General features: G+C 44.1%; 1 protein-coding gene and 1 long non-coding RNA gene across 3 annotated transcripts; one reads left to right on the top strand and one right to left on the bottom strand.

Moving 5' to 3' along the window:
- Positions 1 to 1,346: 1,346 nt before the first annotated feature.
- Positions 1,347 to 17,928, top strand: GCNT4 (glucosaminyl (N-acetyl) transferase 4). Of its 2 annotated transcripts, XM_071731740.1 has the most exons (4): positions 1,347 to 1,455; positions 4,918 to 5,124; positions 13,277 to 13,335; positions 14,709 to 17,928. In XM_071731740.1, the coding sequence occupies exon 4, from the start codon at positions 14,710 to 14,712 to the stop codon at positions 16,075 to 16,077; it is 1,368 nt and encodes a 455-aa protein (XP_071587841.1). In that variant the 5' UTR covers positions 1,347 to 1,455; positions 4,918 to 5,124; positions 13,277 to 13,335; position 14,709; the 3' UTR covers positions 16,078 to 17,928. The 2 variants fall into 2 exon arrangements, with proteins under 2 accessions (XP_071587841.1, XP_071587840.1); XM_071731739.1 differs by lacking the exon at positions 13,277 to 13,335.
- On the bottom strand, positions 14,012 to 18,004 carry LOC139790220 (uncharacterized). The gene is made up of 2 exons (XR_011723425.1): positions 17,944 to 18,004; positions 14,012 to 14,318 (listed from the first exon to the last, which is right to left on the bottom strand). It is a non-coding gene; the product is annotated as an uncharacterized lncRNA (long non-coding RNA).
- Between the last annotated feature and the right edge of the window lie 8,808 nt (positions 18,005 to 26,812).

Genomic DNA, 26,812 nt, shown 5'->3' with positions numbered 1-26,812 from the left:
TGTGGGTTTGTTTTGTTTGGTGTTTTTGTTGCTGAGGCTTTTGACTTCATCTCTAGGATAAAGTTTTACCACTAACACCACCAGCAGAGTCACCCGTAGGTGAGTTGTACAGCGGCTGTGTCCGTGTGATTCCAGTGGTGTTTCTGCAGTGCAGTGCAGTGCAGTGCAGTCACTGCCCGCTGCACGCTCTGCGCTGCGGGGCCGGACAGATGCTCTCCGCTCCGCTCTTGCGGAGGCTTCCCCGTTTCCCTCCTCACCCGAGCACCAGGCGCGCAGAGCCGAGCCCAGCAGACCAGCCCGATCGTAACACGGTTCCTTCGCCGGGAACTGCTCGGGGATCTGCGATATCCCAGTGCCTGGGCAGGTTATTTCACGAGTAGCAGAGCTTTAAAGCCGGACTGCGGCTTGTAAGTTGAACACAGCAGCCCCTCCCGGGCACCCCGCAATTCGCCCCGGGGTCGCTGCTCGCCCTTGACTCGCCCGTGCTTTCCCGGCCAGCAGAGCAGGGGCCGGCACCGCACCGAGGAGGCAGCCGAGGAGCCTGGGTCGCCTCCGGGGCAGCGGGCGGGAGGGGCGGCGGCTGCGGGGCTCCTCCTCGGACCCGCACCCGGGCGGGTGGCACTGGGGCCCAGCGCTGCTTCGTCCTGTCGCCCCCCCGAGCGGGCTCTGTCCCAGCCGCAGCGCTTCCGAACCCCCCGCGTTGCCCCGCGCTGGCCCTGGGCCTTCCGGCCTGCGCGGGGGCAGCGTCGGGACGGGGTGCGGGAGGCAGGACGGCTCCTCCCGAGCCCAGGTACCGGCTCTGGGGAAGCAGCGGTCGCTCCGCTGCCGGGCCCCTGCGCTGCTCCATCCTCCTCCTGCCCGCCAGGTTGCGGGGTGGGGGCGACCCCTCCTTTTTCCTTCACGTCATGGGGTGCCTGGGCACACACACCGTATATATATGTTTATATATTCATATAATATATATACATATATTAATAGTCATATATATATATGCGCACACACACACGAGCGCCTGAGCAGAGGAGCGCCCTGCCCGGGACGGCGGCGTTCTGCTCCGGTGAGTGAGCTGCCGGCGGCACGTCCCGGGGCAGCGGGGGAAGCCCGGCCCGACCCGGCCCGACCCAGCCCAACCCGGCCGGCGGAGCAGGGGCCTAACTGCGTGCGCGGAGCGGCGCGCTGATGCGGCCGCATCTCTCAGCGGCTCCGCCGTAAGCGCAAACTTAGAGGCTCTGTCACGGCGGCGGAGTTTGGGGTTGGGAGGAAGAGGAGAAGGAAGAAGAATTAGAAAAAAAACAAAAAGGGGCGGCACCTGCGTGGCTCCGCGGGCGCGCAGCGGGGCGGTGCTGGGCGGGCAGGGCGCGGCGCTGGAGGAGGAGGGCGAGGAGGAGGAGAAGAAGGACGAGGAGGAGAAAAAGGAGTAGGAACGGTGCTGGTGAGAGCAGCCGGGGAGTTCTGGTAAGAAGGCGTCGTGCGCCTTAAAAGTTAATTACGGGAGGGATTTTACGTCTGGGGAAGGGAGAGCAGCAGCAACTGCTGTGAGCGGGCTGTGGGCTCCTGGAGTCCGGACAGACACCTGCCCGCTCCCCGCGGGTGGGAACCGTGCCCCGCTCCTCCGGCACAGAGGCTGCTCCGGGGGAGCAACAGTGACACCAACGCGGCGTGCGGTTCAGTAACGGGAACCGGGGCTGCGGTGATGTTGGGTGAGGTCTCTCGTGGTTTTGCTGCTCAGTAAATTGTTGAAAACGTACGTGTTGGTCTGTAGCTGAGTATAATTTGCTAAGTGCGCTTTCTCATTTCTTTAATGCGGAAGGAGGCTCTTTGTGAGGAAACAAAAAGTAACAAACAGCAAAGACCTGTCAAAAATACGTTTGTTTTCCTCGGGGAGAGACGATAGCAATCTCACGATGCTAAACTTACTGATATCAGAGTGAGGCTTGTGGAAGGAGATCTTAAGGGGAGCTTTCCTTGAGTTTAACACATCCACTGTGTCCCACCTGAGGATCTGCTGAATTGAACATCTTTTAACTTGTTTAAAAGATCTAATTTGTAAACCAGCCTGTTTCATTTTGAGTTGGGCAAAAATCCTTAGTAGTAACCTACTACTTTAAAATAAATAAACTTCCTTAATGATAATGTTTTTCCCTCGGAGAGACTCAGCTTAAGGGTAGATAACGGTAGATAAATTTGTGACTGATGTGAAAGCTGTGAACAGGAATTATCTTGCTGCCTTTTAGATCAAGAGTTATATATCTATATATTTTTATATGTATTTGTCTATATAAAGCACCTATCACCATATCAATAAGCATTCTTTGAACCCACTCTGATCAAAAACAGTTGAGTTGCACTGGAAGGCAAAAGATTGAAAAGAAGTACAAGAAAGTGCATTTATGCACAATACTCAGGCCAGCTGTATTTTTCCTCCTTCTCCTTCCCCAATCTACTGTCAGAAAACTTACATGGGTTCAAAAAACAACTGAATGGAAGAAATCAAAATTTCATGAATAGTCAAGGTTGTAACCCCTGACTTTTGAAAATGCTGAGCTGTAAGGGAGTGGAAACAAAAAGAGAATGCAGAGAAGATGTTGAAGAGTACTTGTTTTCCCTCTGCTGCTTCTCCTCTTTCCAACCATCTGCTTTTGGGTACTCTGAGACAACATCTAGGGCTGGATGAGCCCCGTGGGTGGGATGGGATGTGCCTGTTCTTCCATGCATTTAGCTTTTCTGAGATGGTCATAGAAGGGAAAGTGAAATGTCTCTATTTCTGCATTGATGGTTATTGGTCTTTCTGGTGGGCTTTCACCCAGTTCTTGTGTATTTTTCTGTGTGCTGCCCAGCTGTAAAGGCATTTAAAAATCACTAACAACCCTGGCTAATGCTTTTTTACACATGATTGTTATAAGTGAGCTATTCTAAGGATGAACAACAACTTTTTGAAAAGCAGTAATGGCGATAAGTGATACTCAGCTAATGCTGATAAGGGGTACATTCATGTTTAAATTGCATGTGTTGGCACAAGCCTTGAGCTGGAATTACACTGGAGATGCAGGAAAAGGGACCAGCCACTGAAAACTGCTTGTATACTGAGTTCTATAGATTTTGTGGATGATAACCTATACTGTGCATGCTAATTTCTGACCTAATATTATTCTAGTCAGTCAACAGACTGCCTGTCATCTTATAAATGCCTTGGGTGCAGAGACTAGATCTCTGAAATTCTTCAGAGGTAGTGCAGTTGATCTGAGAAGGATTAACCAAAAGTGAAATTAAAAAAGCACAAGGGGTCAAGCTGTGGGTTGTCATTAGGTATAAAGGAACTGATGAGTGCTTATGTCTAGGATTAAGGAAAGGCCAGAAGATGTTGAAATGTTGTTTGAGAACCAACAGGTAAGTGCAGAGATTGTTGATCATGTGGACCTTTTCAGCCTGGCAGCTGTTTAGAGTAGCCAGATGCAGCTGAGAGCCTCAGCAGCTGTCCACAATGTACAGTATGATTTCATGAAGCTTTATGTCCACTAGCAGGATGGAAACAGAGCATTAGTAGGTTGACTCCTCCCCTTCTACTAAGCCCTGGTGAGGCCACATCTAGAATATTGTGTCCAGTTCTGGGCCCCTCAGTTCCAGGACCAGGAACTGCTTGAGAGAGTCCAGCACAGATCCACAAAGGGTGAGGTTTCCCTTATGAGGAAAGGCTGAGGGAGCTGGGTCTCTTCAGCTTGGAGAAGACTGAGGGGTGACCTCATTAATGTTTATATATATGAAAAGGGTGAGTGTCAGGAAGATGGAGCCAGACTCTTCTCAGTGATGTCCAGTGACAGGACAAGGGGTAAGGCGTGCAAGCTGGAGCAAGCGTCGGAGGAAACATGAGGAAAATATTTTCCACTGTGAGGGTGACAGATCACTGAAACAGGCTGCCCAGGGAGGTTGTGGAGTCTCCTTCCTTGGAGACATTCAAAACCTGCCTGGATGCAGTCCTGTGTGACCTACTTTAGGTGATCCTGCCTTGGCAGGGAGATTGGACTCAATGATCCCCTGAGGTCTCTTCCGGCCCCTAACATTCTGTGATCCTGGTATTTTCAGACTTCAGCAGAAAGATTTCAGGAAGGGGCAATGCAGGGATTTTGGAAATGCATTAGCTGCTGGTGAGAGCTAGGAGTGGAGCACTAGTCTTGGTAGTTTGCTGTGCACCTTAGTGACAAAGTAAGCTCAGGTAGGCTATGGGTAAGGAGGGTTGTCAGTCCTGATGTATGCTTATGAAAGTGGTTTTGCTAGCCACTATGTTTAAGAGGACTATAACAGCAGCTTATGGTGTTTGCATAGCTGTTACAGGTATAGAAAGATATCAGGAATTATATGGTAACTCCAGCTTTTGAGGTCTCACAGGAAATACTGATGAAGTAATAATTAACAGCACAGATGAGTCAAAAAGCTGTTGCCTGCGACATAAACTGCAGGGTGCTGTGAAGAAAGAGGAGTTCTTTAAGCACATCACAGGCAGATGCATGAATCAGTAAGCACATGACGGGGTACATACCAGCCTGCTGGAGACCCATACATCTTCTTGCTATTGTATAATTGAACTGCAGGCTTGCATTGTGCATCATGAAGGTAGCCACTGGCCTGGGCAGGGCTCCCTAATGCTAATCAAAGACTTTTTCCTTTTGGATTGATGTTGCAGAGTGCAGGTGGCCTGTGTGTGGTTTTGTATTGCATTACTGTTTGGTGGTGAGGTCTTTCTGCATGGTGCTTTTTATTGTGTTTTTTTCCACCATCTTCTTTGTGCGTAGAAACGCTACACAAGTAAACAAAAGTACGTGCTTACACAGCTAATGGCTTCTACAGCTTGTCACACAAAGCCTCCATATTCGGTATTTTTTCAGCTAATATTTTACTCTTTTCTCTCATAATCTGTGCAAGCAATGATGTTGTCCCTGCTACTTCTGTACATCCGACTTCGTACACACTTGCAATGCCGATAAAAAGCTGAAGGCTGTGGGCACTGACAGGATGGAGCAGACACCAGGACTTTGTTCAGCCACCAAGCCAGCTGTGCCCGTGTCCATCTTCTGTCACAGAGCATCCTAAAGAGCTCCACAAAGGGACCACTGCAAAGTCCAGGAGGAGGTAGGTCTGCAGCTCTCCTTGAAATGATCCTGCTGATGTGACAAGCTGCCAGTTTGGTGGTGAAGATTTTGACATGGGGGGAATTGACTCAAAGGGGGTGATTTGCAGCAGGGGCTCACGGGCAAGAGTCTGCAAGCAGCTTGGTGGAGAGGTGGAGAAAATGGAGAAATATTTTGAGCTGTTAATGGGAGCTTTTCTGCAGTGTGGTGAAGTTTCTCCTACCTCCCTGTCTAACAGGAAACTTCCACCCACTTTTACGGTATTACTTCTTGCCAATGTACACAAATTCTGGCCCTTTGGGCCTGATTTTTATGTTATGCAGTAGTACAAGGGAAAGATTAACCCTCTTTCCACTGTAGCAGTAGTAGTATTATTTTAACCTCTCATGAGTCAGAGCAAAGCTGTTAAACTCCAGATTAAAAATGAGTAAACTGCTTACTGGGGTTCGTTGGTTTTGTTTTTGTTTTTTCTTAAATGATGAACTAATTTGTCTTAAAATACATATATATGTATTGACTCTTAACTTTATGGTACCTTAAGTCCTTAGGAAACATTTTTGTCTCTTAAAGTCAGAGAACTTAAATACTCAACATACAGACTTGAGAATTTCCTTACCCACGTACCCCTAGGCTTTCTAAACACTTACTTGCTTTAACAGGGCTGTAGATCCTCTGCCTGGAAGGACAGAATAGTTTGGGATGTACCAAGGGATTTGACAAGGGATTTTTCTTTTCAGCTATTCTTCGCCAGAACAGCTTTCATCAAAAGTTACTGTAAAGCAGTTCAGATTAGTTGGGGGGTGCAGAGGATCCAGTTTCACTTCTCTCTTGTGCTGCTGTCTTGTTGTGTGACCCTGCAGAAACTGCTTGCCTGTTTTCTTGGCCAGAGAGCAGAAACATTCTTTACCTCGGGACACGGACATGTAGGAATTAATGTGTAGATATTTTACTGCAATTATGGGGATCACTGTTATACTGAAGGCAACTATAAAAGACCTAAAAGGCCTTTTCTAAAGAACGTATGTGAGTGGCAGACATACAAGGAAAACAAATTAACTGCCAGCACAGCAGGTTCACAGATCTGTGTATCCCTTGCAATGAACAGTTATGTTTAGTAGTGGGGCAGTTGTATGTGATACACATAACTGCCAAAGCTTTGCTGAACCTGTGCATCTGGTGAGAAGTTGACTTTCCTCTTCCAGAAGCACAAAACTATAGATTTTTATTGGTTTGGTTTGGCTGTTGTTGGGTTAATTTGCTTGGGGTTTGTTTGTTTGGGTTTTTTCCTCCTTGGAGGAATCTTCTTGTTTTAAATCTTCAGGGTCTTAAAATTGGAAGACTTATAAGTTAATTAGACCAGTTTCTAAAATGATGCCATATTTTTCAGTGTCTCACAATAAGAGGTCTGTAAGGCAACATGTAAGTAGTTGTAGTTACTTAGCTCTTCAGCTGTCCATCATTTAAAGGAAATCTAAGTATTACACCAGACAGGCCAGAACAGATGGGGGTGAGCTGTGTGGAATGAGGCTGGTAGTGGGTGCCGCTAAGTTACAGGGGTGCAGGGTGAGGCTCCAGTGTAGGGAGTGTGGGGGAGAAGCCAGACAAACTTAGTAGAATCAATGTATCTAGATCTAACATGAAAAAACGTACTCCTACAGAAGCTTCATTATCTTGTTAATAAATAATTTTGCAGTGGAAATAACCAGCTAGCAGCAGTAAATATTAGCACATGAATAAATTAACTTTCCCAGCTATCAGTATTGAATAATTGAGTTAAAAGTTTAATTCAGACAGTAAAAAAACAAGTAAAAAAACCCCCAACAAAACCAGCACTTAGCACATCGTTACTTTTCCCCCTCTTCAGCTTCCCAGTAACATTGTCCTTCTAGGACATTGTCCTTCCCAAGAAGCCCATCAAGTGACTTGATTTGTATAGAGTAGAGAGAAAATCAGAAGGAATTAACTGCAGATTTGGTCATACAAACAACTAAACCAAGTTTGCATTGCTGTATATGCAGGTGTATGTTAAGCAAATAGATATTCTATCAGGGACAACTTTCCCAAAGTGTTTTTGCCTGGAGGAGAGGGACTTGCTCCTGTAGCTCCTGCTACTATAGGTTAATGGGGTTGGTTGCTGAAATACACCATGACCTGGTTTCCAAGGAAAGGTGTGGCCACTGGGTTTTGTCTCTTATGCCTGTGAGGGATGGAGGAGTAGCAAGTCAGAGAAAGTACCTGTTTAGCTGCTTTGTTTGACTTTGTTGTTATTGCTGCCTAGATGAAAGCACCCTCATTGATCCCTCTCTCCATTCTCCTCTTGCATCATTTCCCAATATATGTTCTGCTGCTCCTTCTCAGCACCCATTCCCTTTGGTTTTTTTAACCTAAGTGATAAGCAAGGAGCCTGCTTTGTGCTTTGCATTGCCAGAAGGGCTTCTGCATGGGAAACAGAAGAACATGGTGGGGTAGGAGCACCCCTGTTACCCTGTGTCTGCTCTCTCTGTCTCCTTCATACAGGCTTGCATTCAGACTTGGCCTTTTCACTTAACTCTTGCTCTGTGGCAAGCCCAAAAGCACAAGCACAACAGCATTTGTAGCTAGAAGTATGTATTTCAGATCCAGTCAGGAGAGACCACTACGTAGTCACAGCCTGAATTTTCCAAGGATCCCTATTTTGGTATCAGCCACCACGTCTTTGCCACCCTACTCTGGGTTAACCACTCCCAAGCTGATGTGACAGCAGATAAAAAGAGTTCCCACCAGATGTCTGTCTGGCATGGCACCAAAAGTTGCTTGTAGCATCTGTAGCCAACTGAAAAGAGTAATAACCTTCTATGATGGGTAATGATAAAGTAGAAAATAAGTGGTATAAGTTAGGGCTACACTGATAATGGCTTTTCTTTTCTGTAGCTCAATGCAGTTTGTCATTGAGCTTGAATTTTCTGTGTAGCTACTGAACAGATCCTTCAGGAAGGACTGGCAGAGGACAGAGCAGGGGCAAGTGGACATTGGCTGATACATACCTTCCATTCCCTAGGAGAACTGTGTTGCACTTGTTGTTGCAGACATACTGATTACAAGCTTCTCCAGGTAGCACTGCCCACACGTCCCACTGCAGGCCCTGGTGCTTTTCAGTGCTGTCTGGAGCACCTTTGCCTCTCTGCGGGGCCAGACCACACTGAACAGAGATCCCTCCAGCCTCCCTGGAAGAAAAAAACCAAAAACCTTCAAAACAGGATTTTCATCCTTCTGCCTGCAGAAATGTCCCCATCTTGGTGCATCTTGGCCCCACAGGGCTCTGGGCTTTTTGTGGTGGACCCAGGCAATTCATGACAGCTCCAGCCTCCAGGCAGCATCCAGGAAGCTTCTGGGATCTGTAGATCCACTTGGCAGCTTCTGTTGTAATCACTTAAGCAGCTGTGTTTAGTGAAACACAAGATGTATCAGAAAAGGAAAGGGAATGAGGAAAAGGGAAACTAAGTAGCAGAGAGCTGAAAAACTTCTGGAAGTCTCAAAGTGATTGGTGAACTGTTAATAAATCAGTGAATAATAAATCTGAATACCAGAAAGCTGGGAGCACCTCTGCTGTGCGTAGGAAAAGCTGGAGAGAATCACAGATTCTGATGAAGCTAGTGATGTGTCTGGCCTTTTCTCATCTGTTAAAGCAAACCCTTAATTGAGAACTTTTAAGTAACCAGTGGTATCTGTCCAAAACAGCTTTTCTGAACCCTCACTGGTTTTCATGGTTGAGTTTGCCTCACAGGACTTTTTCCTAGGAAGGGAGAAGGGGAAAGAGTTAATGCTAAAATGTAAGTACCCACAGGTCTTTGACTTTTGACTGAAAGAAAAATTACCTTGAGTAATGCAGCTGTTATGTTAAAGAAAAAGCTTTTTGGAAACCAATTCATTCTCAGGCTGGCTTTTCCCCATAGCCTTAGATGAGTCATTTGCAAAAAGAAACAGGGGCTTTTGGAGGGGCTGGGGCTCCTTCTTCAGTGCCTGTGCCATCTTTTTTTTTCCCTGCAAGGCAGTCAGTTTTCGTGTTTTCTGAATTGTACTGCAGAAACAGGGGGGCAAGAGGCAATTTACTGCATTGCTGTGCAGAGCAAGAGGAACATGAGACTTGATATTCCTGCTCAGAGTGAAGGGAGTTGCAGCCTCCTCCAGTACAAGGATGACACTGGCATTGCTGAGTTGCACAGACTGGGAGCTGCAGTTACTCTGGGTACACAGGATATACCAAAACAGTAAAAGTAATAGTATGAGGAGCAGCAGTAAAGCCCTGGGCTCTCTGAGGCACAAGGCCTCTCCATATGTAAATCATTAGTGGTCTTAGTAGAGTGGAATCCTGCCTTCAGGGGGGCAGCACAAGCCCAAAGCCTGCCAGTTCCTATGCACTGCAAAGGGAACCTGACTGCTTCTCTGGGTTGCTCAACGCCTTCCTTAACCCTTTATAGAGAGGCAGGCTCAAAGAGAACTGAACCCCTGTAGCCCTGGTGGTTGGGCTGGTGGCGGTCAGCCAGAGTCAGAGCCTGGTTCTCTGGGCTGGCTCAGGCTCGTGTGGACTGGAGCAGCTCCCAGGCTGGTTTTCCTGTGTTGCTCCTGAGCACCACTGGGGCAGAGGAGTTGGTGGCAGAGGAACAGGGTCAAGGGCAACGCTACTAGATCCCAGAGCTCTTCCCATGGGAGGTGCATCAAGGGTCTGCAAGTGGATCTAGAAGAGCTGGCACAATAGCTGGGCTTTTGTCGTGGCTTCTGTTCGGGCAGTGACTTTCCTGGGTATGCCTGGTCCAGCCCATTTTGTAGCCTGTACTCCGGGGTGAATCGGTCCTTTGCAGTTTCTTTTATCTTTCCATCAGTTGTGGAGGGACCTTAGATGCTTAGTCTGATGAACTTTGGGCAAGGTGGGTCTCAGATGTATGGACCAAGAAACAGAACAGGTTTCCAGTTCTCTTCAAGCCCAAATCCCCAAAAACTCTGGGGAGCTTAACCTCACTGAGTTCTGCTGTCTGGCACAGATACTGTGGGAGAACACGAAGAGGTCCAGTGGAAATGTCCCTGCTCATGGCAGGGGGTTGGAATAGGTGACCCATAAAGGTCCCTTCCAATGCAAACTGTTTTATGAAGTAGCACACAATGCTGTCTTTATTTGGTTTCCCAGCAGGACCTGTGCTTTAAAATTGTTTTTACTCTGGTTGTTAAAATAAAAAAAAAGTAATTTTGAGTAAGCTTTATGTGCTCACTGGAGGCTCTTCAGAGCAGCAATTTGGATGGGCTTCACCCATTTTTGTTCCATGATTGAAACACACGCTGGGGTATGTGGCTTTATGGATAAAGAAACCTTGAACTCAGCACCGAGGCCATGCTCCTTGAGAGGCTGGGAGCTGGAGTTGGTGCTTGGGGATGGATGCTTGCCTTCTGAACACGAGCAACAGCTTTGAAGAGAGAGCCACTTCCTAGGTTTTATAAAATTTTATGTGTGTCTTGCATTGTGATGCACAAGGGGAAACACAGGCTTGTCCAATGGAAATCTTCAGCAATGAGTTGCTGTGGATTAAACCTTGAGGTAATTGATTTGTTCCTGGGTCTGTTAATAGGACTGATACTCACGTGAGTATTTGTTCTTGGCCAACGTGGAGAGGGTAAAATCTGTGAGGCTGAGCTGGAGAGTGGTGTGTAGAGAGGAGAGGAGGATTTCCCTAGAAGCCAGAGTTTGTGGAAGGATTGTGTAACTGGTAGGATCTGGACAGGAATCCTGTGCCCCCTTCCCTGCTCAAGTGGCTGGCCATGCAAACTTCCCCCCATTTCTGCTCACAGGAGTCAGGGTTATTCCTAGAGGGATGAGATGGAGAAGTGCAGGAAGGGGAGAAAGTTGCCAGCTGGTGGCTGTTCTCCCATCCTGAATCCTGCCCTGTCCCCCTCTCAGCACTCAAGAGCAGAGTCCCAGAGCCCAGGCTGCACTGGTGTCAGCAAGGGGAAGAGTGGGTTGCTCTGGATGTTGCTTTCTTCTGAGAGAGGCACCCAGTCAGGTGCACACTTGATGTGCTGCAGTCTTCACTCATGACTGATCTGGAGAAGCCAAGCCTTGAAGGCATGCTCAGGGAAGGCCACTGGGCAAGTGGGCAAGTGCCTGGTGGTGTGTGGAGTTCTGAGCTGTGAGCAGAGCTAGATTTGGAATAGTTTTTATTAAAACTATTGTCTTTCTCCCCCCGCCCCCAGCAAGAATCCTAAAAGCAGGTCTAATTTACCCCTCATTAGCCTTTCCTTTAGTTTCACCTTGCAGGCATTTAGCATTTCAAGCAATTACCAGTGTCTCAGTAGAAATTCAATATTTCTGTGTTGTTAGAGTAATCTGTATTGTAAAAGCCAAGAGAAATATCCACCAGTTCAATTTGCTTCTCTTTACTTAAAGTACAATTTACTTATATGACAGTGTTGCAGTACCAGCGTGGGTGGTTTATCCAAGTGGGCTGCCTGTGGATGGTGTATAGGAACAAATGCTGCTTTTTATGTTTGTGGTGTGCTCACTGTAGGGGTTTACACTCTTTTGGGTTCTTTGTAGCTTCACTGGCTGTTAATTTATGTTTGCAAGTAGCAGGAGTAAGTTTCAGAAGTTTTTGAGAAGGAAGAACAATTTTCTCAGGAAGTTAAGCTTCTGAACATCTAGCTCGTTGTAGCTGGGAGTGAGTAGTGAGGCAGCAGGTCTTGCCAGCTCTTCCCCTGCAATCAGACCATCCTTCTCTCCCCCAGACCTTTGCTGTGTCACCACATGTATGTATATGAATGTCTGTATGAAAATAAATACTACTTCTTTTGTTCCTGTTTCCATGATCTCTCCGTATTCTCCAGTTGCTGCAAGCCAATTGAAATTGAGGTCTAACTCTACTATGTCCTTATGTTCATTTTCTAGCACATTTTTGCCATCATCTTGGCCTTCATTCCAAACACTGCCTTTAGCTGGCCATAGCTTGGTTCATAACTTTCAACACTTCCAGTACATAGGGGAGATTTTATTTTCCTCTGGTTTTATGAGTTTTATAGAGTGTCATGTGCACCACAGGAGAGCTGCAGAATTCTTCTGCAGCCTCCCAGCAGGCAAAATGTAAGCTGTTCACTGAAGCACAGGGGAAGGAGAGGAGCTCCACTGCCCACTTGAAGAATGATGAGTGTTTTCTGGTCCTTCTGCCAGCCCAACACCATTGCCTTAGGCAGACACAGACAGACAGGCCTGGATGGAGAGCTCCTTGGAGGCAAGGACCCAGAGTTGCAATTTGAGAGCAGCAGGGTTGAAACTTTGCCCGGTCCTCTTGTGAGGGCTTATTCTGCTCACCAAGACCAACACAGTGTTCAGCAAGCTGCATGACTTGATCTGCATCTGAGCTGCAAGACTAGGAGGATATGAAATTCTCTCACCAAACAGTTGTTCCTCCTTTTGTGTGAACATGTATCTTGCACAGTTGCAGAAATGACACTGTGGTTCCAGAGAGTTTAGTTTGCACCATATTTTTGTACTTGGAAATGTAACTCTGGAAACTCTCAATAGCCAACTGATTGCCTAATTCCTTCTTGAATCCTGCTGAGCTCAGGGTCTTTAAAGCACCCTATGAGAGGTTATAGTTAGGTGTTGTGTAAGAACATGTGTTTTGGTACACAATCCGAATGCGTTTTCCCTGTATGTGTTGCGTGTCTGTTTTCTCTCAACATCTCTTGCTCTACAGGGGCAAAAGGTAAATAAAAACACCCATTCACCTTCTCTGAATAATTTAGTACTTTGCAGTCCCTCCAGTAAGTGTCTTGACCAGGTTAGATGCTGTGTGTCTATTATAGACCATCTGTGCAATATATATTGGTCACGAGATGAGATCAGTCTACATGAGTTTCTGCAGGAATCTTCTCATGTGTGGCAGAAGGGAAAGTGCAAACATTTTACAAAACAAGGCAAGATGGCAATGCCAAGCTCTCTTCCTAGTATAAAATCTTCATGCAAAAGGTGGAACATTGGTCCTGAGTGTTGTATGGTAGCACTGGAGAAAAAAGCACTCATGAGTAAGATAACCAGAGGTAGCATCTGGTGCTACCCCAGGTAGGTGCTTTAAGTAACTCTAGGTGCCTGTTCCTGTCTGCTACATGTCATTTGTTCCCTCCTCCTCCAGAGAGGACTGCATGTACAGTACACTGCTGTGCCCAAGTGGAGCTCTGAGTGCTCCATCTGGTAAGAAATACGGGCTTTCCACTTGAATCAAAACCTGATGAGATTTGTGGTGACCCCTCTGTCCCAAGGGATTTCATTCCCTGGTCTCCCACTGTTTCTCAAGAAATCCCAGTCTTCTAGAGAAATCAGCTTCATCCTGCTTAGAAATTATTTGTGCCTAGAGAGCAAAACAGGCTGCAGTTCCTCACAAGTTGATCCAGCATGGGGTCCCTTCCATGAGGTGCAGAGTATCAATGAGAAAGATGCACGGGGAAAGGCTGAGTCAGGGAGAACAGACTGATGAAGCAACTCTGCCTTGACAGGCTGCTTATTAACTGAAGCTTCAGTTTGCAAGACCTGACACTGGTGGGAATGCTACAGATGTTTACATTAGTCTTGAAGTAAGAGTCACATGCACACCTTAGTACTTGATTTTACATGCGTATGTGGGACCTGCAGACATCTCAGCCACTTTTGGTGGCCCCAACATTTTATTTACCCTGAAGCATTCTGGAACAGCATCTTCTCAAACTATTTGAAGTGGTTCACTTTAGAGATAAAGTAGACCTTAGTTTAAGCCAAGTAGAGTTAAGCTTAATGCGGCACCTGAATGTGGATTCTGGTCTAATTTTAGTTTAGGGATAGCAACAACACTGCTTGCAATCATCTGGTGAAGTGAATCTATATGGAAAGAGAGTCACTATATTTAGCTTTTATTGTGGTAATACTTCAGTTGGTAAGTTGCTACACGGCAATTTTATTCAATAGCCTGCTGCATAAGAAGGAGCCATGTGTGTGTTTTTGCAGTTCCATCTGAGGCTGTGTCACACAGCAGAGGACAGGGTAGATGTGCTATTGCTCACTGCTGTTCCTCCTGCCTTCAAAAGGTTACATTACTGACTCATTCCAGTGGATGGAAGTACCAGGTCTTCATCAGCCTCTTTCCTCAGTGCAGGTTAGCAGCATTTTCCAGAAGAAATCTGGACACAGTGTGGGGTTTGTGCCTGTTGGGAGAGGACAGGAAGGAAATTAATTTCTGCTTTGACATCTTCATGGGCCAGCATGTGTGTTAGAGACAATGAGGATGCACTGACTGAATTCTAAAGCTTTCAGTTTAATACTTTTTTTTTTTTTTTTTTTTTTTTTTTTTTCTTTTTTTTTTTTTTTTTCATCCCAGTATTTGCCACTAAGCAGGTGGTAGAATTACTGTGGTAGAATCTGTCTCTGAATTAACATGATGATTAAGAAACTGCAGATTTATAGTGCCGTGTCCTGGTAAGGTGCTGTTTATGCTGTAGACATGTGGGTGTCTACATGTCTTTGTTAGAAGTTGAAATAGTCTCTGGTACTTAATTCCTCATTCAAAACTCCATCATGTCTCTGTTTTCTTGCAGGATGAAGAGACATAAGTGTCTCTACAGATGTCCAGCACGAAGGAAGATCCTGATCCTGTGTGTTACGGGGTGGCTGATAGCACTGCTGAAGCTTCTCCATGTCGAAAGACACTTTTTTCCTTACAAAGGCATTTATTTGGTTGAGCACTTCTTGAGCACTTCTTCTTACATTAGAAACAGATATTCCTACCTTAGGAATGAGTTCCAGGCCGAAATCAATTGTTCGTCTATATATGAACAGGATCCCCATGAAACTGGCAAGAGTTTGGAGATAAGAAGAAAAGAGATAATTGATTTATCTGATGAAGATGTCATAGCAATGATGAGTGATTGCCACATGTACCGTTCACTTAGAAAATATCACCTAAAACCTGTTTCTCCAGAGGAGGAGAGCTTTCCAATTGCCTATTCTTTGGTTGTTCATAAAGATGCAATAATGGTAGAGAGGCTTATACATTCACTGTACAGCCATCAAAATATTTACTGCATTCATTATGACCAAAAATCAACAAAAAGTTTCAAATCTGCTATGAACAACCTAGCTAAATGTTTCCCTAACATTTTCATTGCATCAAAATTGGAGACAGTTTACTATGCACATATTTCACGGCTGCAAGCCGATTTCAATTGTCTGTCTGATTTGATGGTCTCTTCAGTTCCCTGGAAGTATGTTATTAATTTGTGTGGCCAAGATTTCCCTTTGAGGTCAAATTTTGAGTTGGTTGCTGAACTGAAGAAGCTCAATGGAGGAAACATGCTGGAAACTATAAAGCCAAGCAGCAGCAAAAGAGAACGGTTTACTTACCACTATGAGCTTACAAAAGTGCCTTATGAATACATGCAGATGCCTATGAAAACCAACATTTCCAAGAATCCACCACCTCATAATATTGAGGTATTTGTAGGCAGTGCCTATTTTGTATTAAGCCGAGCATTTATTCAATATGCCCTTGAAAGCTCTCTTGCAAAAGATTTTTTTGAGTGGTCAAGGGACACATACTCTCCCGATGAACATTTCTGGGCCACCCTTGTACGTGTTCCTGGGGTCCCTGGGGAAGTTCCAAGGTCATCCCAGGACATAACAGACCTACAAAGCAAGACTCGTCTGGTGAAATGGAATTACCTTGAAGATCATTTGTATCCTCCCTGCACTGGTACCCACCTCCGCAGCGTCTGCATCTATGGGGCTGCAGAATTAAGATGGCTTCTGAATTATGGGCACTGGTTTGCCAACAAGTTTGACTCCAAAGTAGACCCTGTCCTGGTAAAATGCTTGGCAGAAAAACTGGCAGAGCAACAGAAGGAGTGGGTGTATTTGTCCTCTGATAACTACTTTCTGCACATAAATTCTATGAATGCCTCACGATAGCAGCTCCTTCTTCCCTGCTGTCAGTACTATGTGCTGTTCTAGCACAGCACCTGCAGTTCCTCTGTCTTGACCCTCCGCAGGATGGTGGTGAACAAAATGATTGTTCTGCACAAAGTTCAAGGCCCAGAGCTATTCATTTATGAAAAGTCATGCCTCTCTGACTATAGCTTTGCAACTTGCCACAGTAACTCTGTATTTGTTCTTCAGGGTGATTCTGAGGGGGTGAGGTTTGCTTTTGGAGGCTCTGGTACAGTCTGTCCCAGTGGAGAATTTTGCAAGCATATTTTACATCAAGCCTGTTTGTTTCTTTTCTAAGAAGCTCCAGTGCGTCTGTCTGCCTGTCTCCATTTCCTTCACTCGTGTTTTTCTCAAAGGTACGAAACAAAAGACTTCTATAGCTCCTACCTCAGGAAAACTGGAAGTGCCCAGCTCACAGACAAAACCAAGAGACAAAAACCAAGACACAAAACCAAGATGTGCTTATGGCAAATAAGCCATGTGGCCTCACCTGAAGTCCCAAATTCCCCGTCTGTGAGACCTAACAAAGGATTTTTGCAACATGAATAGGACTGGATGACATAAGGGGAGGAAGATCCTTAGACATTGCATTGTCCATAGCAGTTTTCTCCCAGCTCATACGTGCATTGCTTTTCTTTCTGTGAACATGTGCTCAGGCACTGTGCCATGCCTACGGAATCCGTGGTGGTTGACTGAAATTTATGAATTTATGAATATATGTGCTGTTGTTCCTCAAAGTCAGTATATATTAGTGCACCCCAAGGGCTGTCTCTGCAGCCACTTAGGTATCAATGCCAAAAGAGGTCAGTCTTCACTTCTGTTTCTGCCCGTGGAAATATACTCCTGTGAAGTCCTCATCCTCTTGAGACAGTGTGTCTACACACAGGGGATAGATTTAGTGCTAAATCTAATTAGTGTTCAGCAATGTGGTGCTATGTTGAAATGCAGAACATGCAAAGTCTAGCAGTAATCATAATAGTAGTAATCATAATCATAAGGCCCTGTGTAGGTGTCTGTCTGTGCAAGTCTCGTGGCTCTGTGCCACCACAATCCCAGGCTGACAGGTGCTGGAGCCAGCCCTGGATCAGCTGTGGAGCATCTGTTCTCCAGCATCTTCTGCTTCCCATGGCACTGCCAGGGCTTCTGGGAGCAGAGCAGGCCCTCAGAGCCTCCTTGCAGCTGGGATCCCCACACTACAGTGTGAGGGAAGTGTTTGTCAATGCAGAAACTCTTTCAACTCAAACATGCCCTTTGGCATTTTGGGTTTTTCTCTGGACCTCTGTTCTGCCTCAAGTTCATTTTTGGTGATTCCAGTGGTCTCTGGGGGCTGGCTTGCTCCGTGTCACTGTCCTCTTTCTGCGCATCTGGCTGTTATTAAGGGACCTCTTCTCTCAAATGAATTTGGGATATCTCGTCTTATCAATCCATGAACTGCTGTGGTAATGATCATATCTCGTACCCATAAGAAATATTTTTTTCTAGTTTAAGTTGAAGCCAAGCAATTTTTGTCTCAGTTTTAGTATGTAAATTTAATCATGTGTGGCTTAAGGTCAGGTCATGTGTGGCTTAAGATGGGGTTTGAGACTGAGGACCCATGGGCCTTTTTTCCCCATTTGTGACACTGATTTTTCCTGTGAGACCTCAGACAAGTCATGAGTTTTCTATTTCAGCTGTGAAATGGGAGCAGCTATGTTCTACTGTCTTGCTAAGCACTTCGAAGCCTATGGGTGCTGTGGGTTGGATTCACAGCACTATTTGCTTATCAAAATATTTATGTAGCTCAAGCAGTTCTTTGATGTACTGTTTCTAAAATAAATGGGGATTATTTTTAAAGTATGTGTTGCTTACTTCAGTGATTTGCCATGTCTGTCCAGGGCTATCTTGACTTGATGTGATTTGTTGACACCTGCTGGAAAATAAAATACTGGCAGTATTTACATTCATAATTGTATAGAAATAAATGTTTCCACATGGTAACTCTCTTAATAAAAGAGAATGTTAGGATCCCAGAGGAGCAAGCCACAGCCTTCTGTAGATATAAATTGGTGTTTATTGATATATTTCAAATTTTTATTCAGTTAAACTGACTTGACGTATGTATAGACACACATCCCCATTTGTGTTTAACTGGTTTGCTCTACTATAAATTTATTAAAATAATCCACCAGCACATTTAACTTAGCTGAAACAACATGCAACTTTGTGCTACTTTAATTGAATTGGGTTGAATTATACCTGTAATTTAACTAGTTTGAAATAAGGCAGCTCATGCTTCTGATATAGTTGCAACTTCACAAAGTGCAGATTTTCTAATCAGTTATAGATCTTCTGATATTTGAAGGTAACTTTAAAGGGCTATTTAATCTTGTAGAAAGGAAGTTGACGGAAGTCGTAGGATCACTTAAGCTGGAAGATCACCTAGCCCACCCTGCTGCTCACAACAGGATCAACACCAAATCTGGGCTGGGTTTCTTGGGCTTTGTCCTGGGGAGTCTTGCAGATATCTAAGGAATATTCTGAAACCTTCTGATGCAACATTTTCCAATGTTTCCAGGAAAAGAACAACCAAAATATAAGTTCCTTAATTTTTGAATAATTTTCCCTCTGCTTTTGACTTTGCATTCAGCAGTGTAGATGCCATACCAATGCCTGCTTCCTAGTTAAGGGATTATACTGTGGTGGTGGGGAATAACCTCATTATTTAGCTTTGACATCATCATCTGCACACAGGTAAGTCTTACTTTGCTGAAAATGAACCAGAGGTAAAACCAGTTTTCTTGCTGTGAGAAAGGTGGTTGAGCCTAATTTATGGCAAAGCAAATAAGAGGTTTTAATGGGGATGAAATTTAGATTCTAGGCAGATACATACCTAGCTTTGGCCTCTCAAAAGGATTTTTTTTTATTTCAAAAATTTGAAATACAAGCACATTTGCACATATTAGATGGTTCCCTCTGTTCTTCTGTATAAGCCCCATGCTGGCCACGCAGAACATCTGCTCTATCAGTTAACCTGATTTTCCCCTTACAGGAAGGATGTGTGGGCAGGGAGCTAGTGGTTATCCTGGCTGTCAGCACAGGTATACAGGTCCAGCCCACTGTTTTGTTAGTGTCTGAAAACAGTAAAAATTATTAATGCATTCTAATATGGAAAAGCTAAGTGAGGAAGAAAAGGAAATGCTGAGCTTGTCCTGCTAGTGAATTTATTAGGCTGAATGTGGTGTAAGGAGAGTAGTATATGCAAACTTAAACGCCTTACTACATATTTGCTTTTACATTGGAATAAAAGGATGTGAAAGTAAAGACTAGAAAACCTGATCTGTAATTGTAATTAAAAGACAGGGGCTGCTAAGCATTTCTATGGCTAGTATGTCATTACTGAGGCATTTGAATCAGGATGTATAAACATGAGAGAAATGTATACGGGCAGCAGATGTGGAGTATATGTGTCACGCTACTGTGTATTTGCAGTGTGACCTCCATTTTTAGTTGAGGTATAATATCTGTTTCTATCAGGTGCTCTTAGAGAACTTGCCTCCTTCTCCATGGTGATCGTTTCCTCACGGAGAAATGCTAATTCAGAACAAGGTGATCTGATAGCAAGTAAATCTGTACTGAAAGTACCCCACACCTGTTTGGCACATAAAGCTGATAGCTGAATGCTCTGTCCTGGTCCTGTACTTACAGAACTACTGCCCTCTTTCATTTCTGCATGCCTAAAGTATACTAATATTTATAGTAACAATCCTCCTTAGAAATGGGAGAAAAGCAAATGGGAGAAAAGGGAGAAAATGGGAGAAAGCAAAGGTCAGAAGGCTTTGGATAAGATATTTTCTCAGGTCAGACAGGAGGGAGCCAGGTGGTGATGGTGTATTATAAAGGGAGACAGCAAATACATTTTCTGACTGCAGAGCTGTGTCATATATGTGTTAGCAGGGATTTACTTAAGTGGCAATGTTTGTGTGTGGCATGTTTGCTGCTGGCATCCCCGACTGAGATAGGTAGACTTGAGTTAGTACACTTCAAAAACAAAGGTCTTTCATGAAAAACATGCCTGGAGCCTGTATGAATTTCTGTTGTAAAATATAGGTGCATTGAAAGATCTTCAGAATGTAGTGCAGCTTGATGAGGGGTTTCCAAAAAGACTCAGTTGAATTGGAGAGGGCAGAAGACACCTCTGATTTTTTTCACTCAAGGCAGGTCCATGGTTTTTAATAATGCTTTGTGTGTTATTTGTAGAAACCAATTTAGAGATGTGCTAATTTGAAAAACTAGTGACTGGCTTTCACCTTGCATCTCAAGTGATTGCTGTAACATGTATGAGTTTATTTAAAAGACCTCCTTGGGCTACAATTAGGAACTTCACAGTGATTAAATTAAAGTCAGCAGCTTTTCTGTTGCTGAGCCTCTTTTCTCTTCCTGAGTTTATTCTCTGAGATGGAAAGGATAGCAAGTCTAAGCTTTACCTGGAGCAATGAGAAGATGAGAGAGGATACATAGATGCTGCAGGTAGAATTATTACCAACACAGCGTAATAGCTGGGAAATAAGAATAACTGTATCTAATTCTCTATATGCTTAAGTTACCATTTATTCATAAACATAATTCAAATTGGAAATAATTCAGTTGAAAATAGCTACATGCAAGTACTTTAGTGCTAAATTGCTGGAGTCTGTAGGTAGGATGAAGATACAGGTGGTATGTGCATTTTTACTTGGTGCGTGGAAAAATTAGCTGTAAATTAATTGAAAGACATTTCAACTAGCAGACATCCTCCTGCCACAGAGGTTTAAAATGGCAGAATTGAAGGCATCAGCTTGTTTTCTCTGAGAAATGTTATGCTTGCTTTTGTTTCCCATGGTTGCTTGTTACCTTTTGATAAACAGTCTCGGCTCCTTTATGGCCTTAACATAGCCATATCAATTAAATTTTATCACTTAGCTCTCATTTACTCTAAGCTGTTTTGGAGTTCAGGACTTACTTTCTGCTCTGGAGAATGTCTAAGGGGTTTTAATACTATCAGCTTGTGTCATGGCTGAATTTATATTTAATTTGCTTTATCAAAATGCGTGCATATGCTCAGATACCCTGGGCGTGAGCGGATACAAGTTACGAGCTTCCATTGCTAGGATTTTACCTGTGTCTCACCCCAGTTGCATTTCAAGTAAAATTATGGCTCATATGCCAGCCTTAACATACTACTCTTGTTTTGAAATCTTCTTGGTACAGGCTACATATTAAAAAAGCTGTGTCACAAAGATATGTCCAAAGGTGTAAAATTATGTATATCACCAAAAAGGAAAAAAAAAATTGGTTTAGAAAAGTAACTTCAAATAATTGAAAAAACAGATGATGTTGGGACCCAGAAGGGTTAAAATACAAGCAGCTGTTACCACTGCCAGTAGGAGAGCCAACTGTCTTATTTTTGTGTTGCTAATAATGTTCTTTAAAATGCACACTTATTTCCAAGCTTTGTTCATCTGGGATTTGAATGCCTGCAAAGAGCTTCATCCTTCTTTGAAGAACGGAGCTGTATCCTATGGAACCACAAACAGGTTTGATGGTTTGTATTTTTGCCAGGCCTCGGAGTCTGAGCTTCCTATAAAGCAGAGCAAAACCAGAGGAGTGTGTGGCCACCAGCACACAAGTGATTGAACAGCAAAGCCTTCCAGGGCTAGAGCTGCATCCAGAAACTGAGACAGCAAGAGGCAGCCCACTGAGCTATCAGAGCAAACACTGCCTGTTTCAGTTTATTACAGCACATCTCCATTTTGATTTTCACAACCACCAGATAAATGTATTATCTGTGTTGTGAATCTTGGAATTCACTCCTAATGGCTTTCTTAAATCAAGATTTATGTGAAATCTCTGTACATCTATTTTGGAAACAGACACGGTACGCTTTCTAGTGCTGCATGCTTTGTCCTCATTTGGAGCCAATGCAGCTGAATCAGGTTCTGAAGTCATAAAGAGTCAAAGACAGAAAGAACTGAGTCATCCTAAAATTAGGTAATCATAGCATTTCACTTCTCCGTGGTCATTAAGTGGTGAGTTTCATATTCACTTTCAGAAACCTGAGGCATTTCACAGGTAAGAAGAGTAAGAAGTCGAGTTACGGAAGGAAAAATTACTCAGAGCACTTATCTGACATTTTTTCTTTCAGTCTACATGCAGGGAGCCACTTTCATTCCAGCTGCTGGGCAGGTGCACACCATGGAGCTGCTGCTAACTCCATGGCATGGTTGCCAGCTTCTTCAGTGCCTCGGAGGCACTGCCTCTGCCTTCTCCCCTCGCTCCCTGGTGCTCCTGCACTGCTCACTGCACTCACCAGGAGTTGGCCTCAGTCCCATCACCTGAGAAAAATCACTCTTTGGGCAGTGATGCAGCCTAGCAGCCTTTAAAGGCTCCTGGAGTAGATAAACATGACAGAAAATGAGCTTCAATATTGCAGCCTTGGGAGAGAGTGGAGACAAGTGCTGGGCTGCATTGGATCCCAAACCAAAAAGCACTGGGATTCAGGTGTGCTGAGGCATTCCCTGCAGATGATGAGATGCAGAAAGAAGGGGGTTGGGCTACATTAAGGAATTGTGTTGCACTCTGTAAACTAGTTGAATCTGCAACAGGAGCTCACTTGCTTAATCTAGGAGTATTTGGCCATAATTTCATCAAAACAGAGTTTTATCTGCTGACATAATTCTATTTTTATTGCTTTGTTTTGTTTGGTTTGGGTATTTTTGGTCAGATTTTTTCTAATGTACTCCAAGTGTCTTTTACAACCAAGTTCTGTGTGGGGTTCAAGTCCAGCTAATAGGAAGAGTGACATGAACTTGATTTGACAAGGGTTTCAGCTGCTTTAGAGGCCTTCTAATGTGGCCAGGTTTGCAGATGGTGGTGTGAAGCTTGGGTGTTGTTCACAGATCATTTAAAATTAAACTGAAGTATTTCCTGTTAAATAAATGGCACTTTGCATAATGTCTGGGAGAGATGGCTCTGAATGTCCACGGCTCCTGGTGGCTGGTGCCTTCTCCTGTGATGATGAAGCAGTGAACCTCAATTCCCCAGGGAGCACAGTGACTCCTGGGCTAAGAGAGAGGATCTGAGTCCTCTTCCAGTGCTATTAACTGAGCTGAATGTCCAAGTTTAGGCTAGATGGCAAGACTGGTGAGAAGGTCATGTTTGTCCACCAGTCAAGGTATAGGGATGAGTGAAGTCCCTACTCAGACAGGTCATTTAGGACTTAGCTGTTTTTGCACGGAGTCAGAAAATGATGCAGTTCTGCAGAGCTGTTTGTCAGAGGGTAGGAAACCCAACACCTTCTCTTGTGTCCAAGGTTGGGATGGGGAGAGGATGGTAGTGTATGAAGACTGCAATTCCAAACCAGGGGTTTTGTACAGCTGCTAAATACACCCCTGGGTGATTAGATTACTTAGAAAAAAGCGGTCCTGAAATCTTTCCAAGGATGGATTCATTCTTCTTTAATCAGTCTGCTGGGCAAATGCTCCTGCAAAATCCCTCTACTTCTGTTTTTGTGATCAACTATTTGATTGTGTTCTTCATTTTTGCTACAGGTACAGAAAAGCAAGTCCACGTGTGTCTCCTTCCTGAGGAGTCCTGGAAGGTGCAAATCAGCCATTGTTCATTGCTGCAGTTGAACCCACTGGCATGAATGAACCATAGGCTGAATGTTTAATGGAAACTGAGTTATGGATGAGTGTTTGATCATACAAAAATAAAGTAGCAGCCAGAGGGAAGGGAAAGCAGCCAAAAATAAATTATGTTAGTGCTTCCAATAAATGGAGATACCTGGGTTTTTTTACCCACAAGCAAAAAAGCAACTTGATCTTGGGCCATAAAAAGCAGAAATGGAACAAATCATCTACTACAGTATCGTTTAATCTAACAGACGGAAATATAATGGAGGTCTAATGGCTGGAAATTGATGCCAGATATTAGCAATAAAATTTAAATTGTAACTCTGTCAGCAAAGGAATTTATGTTAGGAAAAAAATGCCAAGGACTATGTTTGATCCTGTATCATTTGAAGGTATTGGTATCTTAGCTGTAACTTCAAGGTGTGATGTGGGAATTACTCTAATTTCTCATAGCATGTGCTATGCAGAAAGCAGACTACACTTGATCAAGGCTGCAGATGAAGTAGCAGAAATCAACTAGGGAAAGCATACAGCTAAATTAAAGTGGGAGTGGTAGATGCTCATATTTACCATTAGAAACATAGCCCCCTGCATTAAATAATTCCTGCAATGCTGGTCTGCATGTAACCGTGGCGAGCTTTAATTTTTTTTTTCTCTTTTGAAACAGCTGAAAGTAGAAGTTATACCTGTTAAACAGTACTTGTTACACTTGCCTGACAGTGCTTATCCTTCTGTAGTTTATTCTTGGTAGAAAAGTTGAGTAGCAGTGAAAGTACTACATCGGTAATGCACATACACAAGCAGCTACATCAGTAACAAGTGATAAACCTAATCAAAGATATATGGACTGATACAGACACTTCACTGTAAAGGCCCAGAGACCTGAGATCAGGGAACCTAGTGTAGACCAGCAATCCAGACTGGTAACCATGGGCCCTGGAACTTAGAAGTAGCAAGGTCAGGTATTAGCCACAGAAGATGATGGTCCTGGAATGGGTGTGTGGTAGAAGTTTACAGCTGTCATCTCTGAGTGCTGGTCCTGCAGATATGGTATGAGAGCTGCACATGAGCTCTCATGCTGCAGCCTTCTGTACCAATACAACTACTCAGAATCTTGGATTACAAACTAAAGGACATTTAACAGCCAGCGATGCAAATGAAGCCTAAAAGCCAAGCTGAAGTTTTCAGTGGCTCATGTGCTACTAAAAAGCAACATCTGCAACTGCAGTTAATGAAGAGGGGCTGCTGCTGCACAGTCACACCTTGAATGCTCCTTGGTGTAAGGGAACTGCTCTCTCTCCCAGCACAATCCCACTGCAGACTCCAAAGTGTTTCTCCTTGCTGTTACCTCCACAGGAAATCCCATTCCTGCCACCGCATTGCTTTAAAAATGATAGATGGGTCTTACTCGCAGGCTTCCTGAGAAGCCTAATCCTTGACAGTTGCAAAGCAACTTCTCTTATTCCAAATTTTTTTTGTTTGTTTCTGGAGTTTTAAACTTCACTTTGCCAGGCTCCGTGGGGATCCCCTCAGAGAAAGATTGAAATCTAATTAAATATTATGAGGAAAGAGAAATGGTTGAAGGGTGAATGAGTCATGGAAGTAAAAACTAATTTCTGCTGTTTAATCTGGCTGTTGTCATGCTCGTCTGTGCTCTCACCATCCTGGGACTTACCCCCTCCTTCTGTGGCTGCAGCAATAAAACTTGGCTTTTTGTCTTGTGTTCCAGTGTCAGCAGTGGTCTTTAAGGCAAGTGTTTTACACCTCTGCTGCAAATATCTTAGTTATTTAGTAACCCTGAAATGAGCTTTCATGTGTTATGGCTACAGGAGTAATAATAAGGGGAATGGGGCCCTACAGCTGTATTGAGCTTGTCAACTGGTTTGTCTCCGTGGACAAAATGCATTTCCCTGCACTTATGAAGTATTTGTTTCATAATTAAAATGGCTAAAGAAAAAATTGTATTTGTAAGTACTTCTCCACGAGCAGTGCTGTGTTACAGAGGTGATGATGCCTTCTGGGGAGGACCTGCTGTTGCTGTAGAGGGAGGCAGGGAGGAATGTTACCCAAGGAGCAGCCTTGCCAGACCCCAGCAGTGGGTACAGGGAGGTTTGCAGCCTTCTCTTACTGCTGGGAGGGAGATCCATGGGACCAGATGGGGAGGACTGGGAGTCCTGAGGGAGGTGCAGGATCATTGATGCCATGGGAGGAAAGTGGAGGGAGTAACTACATAAAGGCTGTGGCGGACTTCTTGCAGAGTACATGTAGGATCTCAATGGTGTGAAGTTGTATATTTTGGTTTTGGATTTTTTTTTCCCAATATACATTTTGTTATTTCAGCTTTTGGCACTATTTTTCTCCGATTATTTATATTGCTTTGAAAAATGCAGGTTATCTAAGATCATCTCCAGTTTAAGGTCTGTGCCAATGCTTTAATCACATGCCTGGGGCCCTACCTTCTTCCCAGATCTCTATGTAAACAAATAGCAATTTCTGAAGGCCTGGATACAATCTAAAGTGTGCTATTGTGTGTATGTTGGCTTTAATGTGCTCAAGTGAGCTACTGCTTCAGTAGCATTGCTTTTGTCTCTATTCATAGAATCATAGAATTGGCTGGGTTGGAAGGGACCTCAGAGATCACCAAGTCCAACCCTTGATCCACTACTGCTGCAGTTACCAGACCATGGCACTGAGTGCCACATCCAGTCCCTCCCATGTCTGTATAAATGTATAAATCTAGGCAGCCTGTGAATTTCAAAGGTTTGGTACTGCAAGCAACCAGATGTGAGAGCAAAGTATTACTAATACTATGAGGAAAAGAGACAAGACATCCTAAGTGCAGAATATCATGGAAGAAAAAAAGGTTTAGATGTACTAAGAAATTAGTTTTTCTTGTGTTCTGCTGTGACAAAGCCAAGAGTCAGTTGGATGCTAATTGTGTTTTGATTTGAGGCAAAGCTCTGAGCTCAATAATGAATTACTGTAAGTCTTTGAGGAAGTTACTAGTAAACTTGTCAGAAAACATCTGCTGGAAGTACTGCTCTACAGAATACTGAACTTTTGTTTAA

The sequence above is a fragment of the Heliangelus exortis genome, chromosome Z, assembly GCF_036169615.1.
Source record: "Heliangelus exortis chromosome Z, bHelExo1.hap1, whole genome shotgun sequence".
Classification (NCBI taxonomy): Eukaryota; Metazoa; Chordata; class Aves; order Apodiformes; family Trochilidae; genus Heliangelus; species Heliangelus exortis.
The sequence above is the reverse complement of the archived record's forward strand: the minus strand, read 5'-3'. Positions and strand labels throughout refer to the sequence as shown.

Excerpts from the sequence above, each read along its gene's own strand:
- GCNT4 (XM_071731739.1), top strand. The coding sequence starts at position 14,710 with ATGAAGAGACATAAGTGTCTCTACAGATGTCCAGCACGAAGGAAGATC.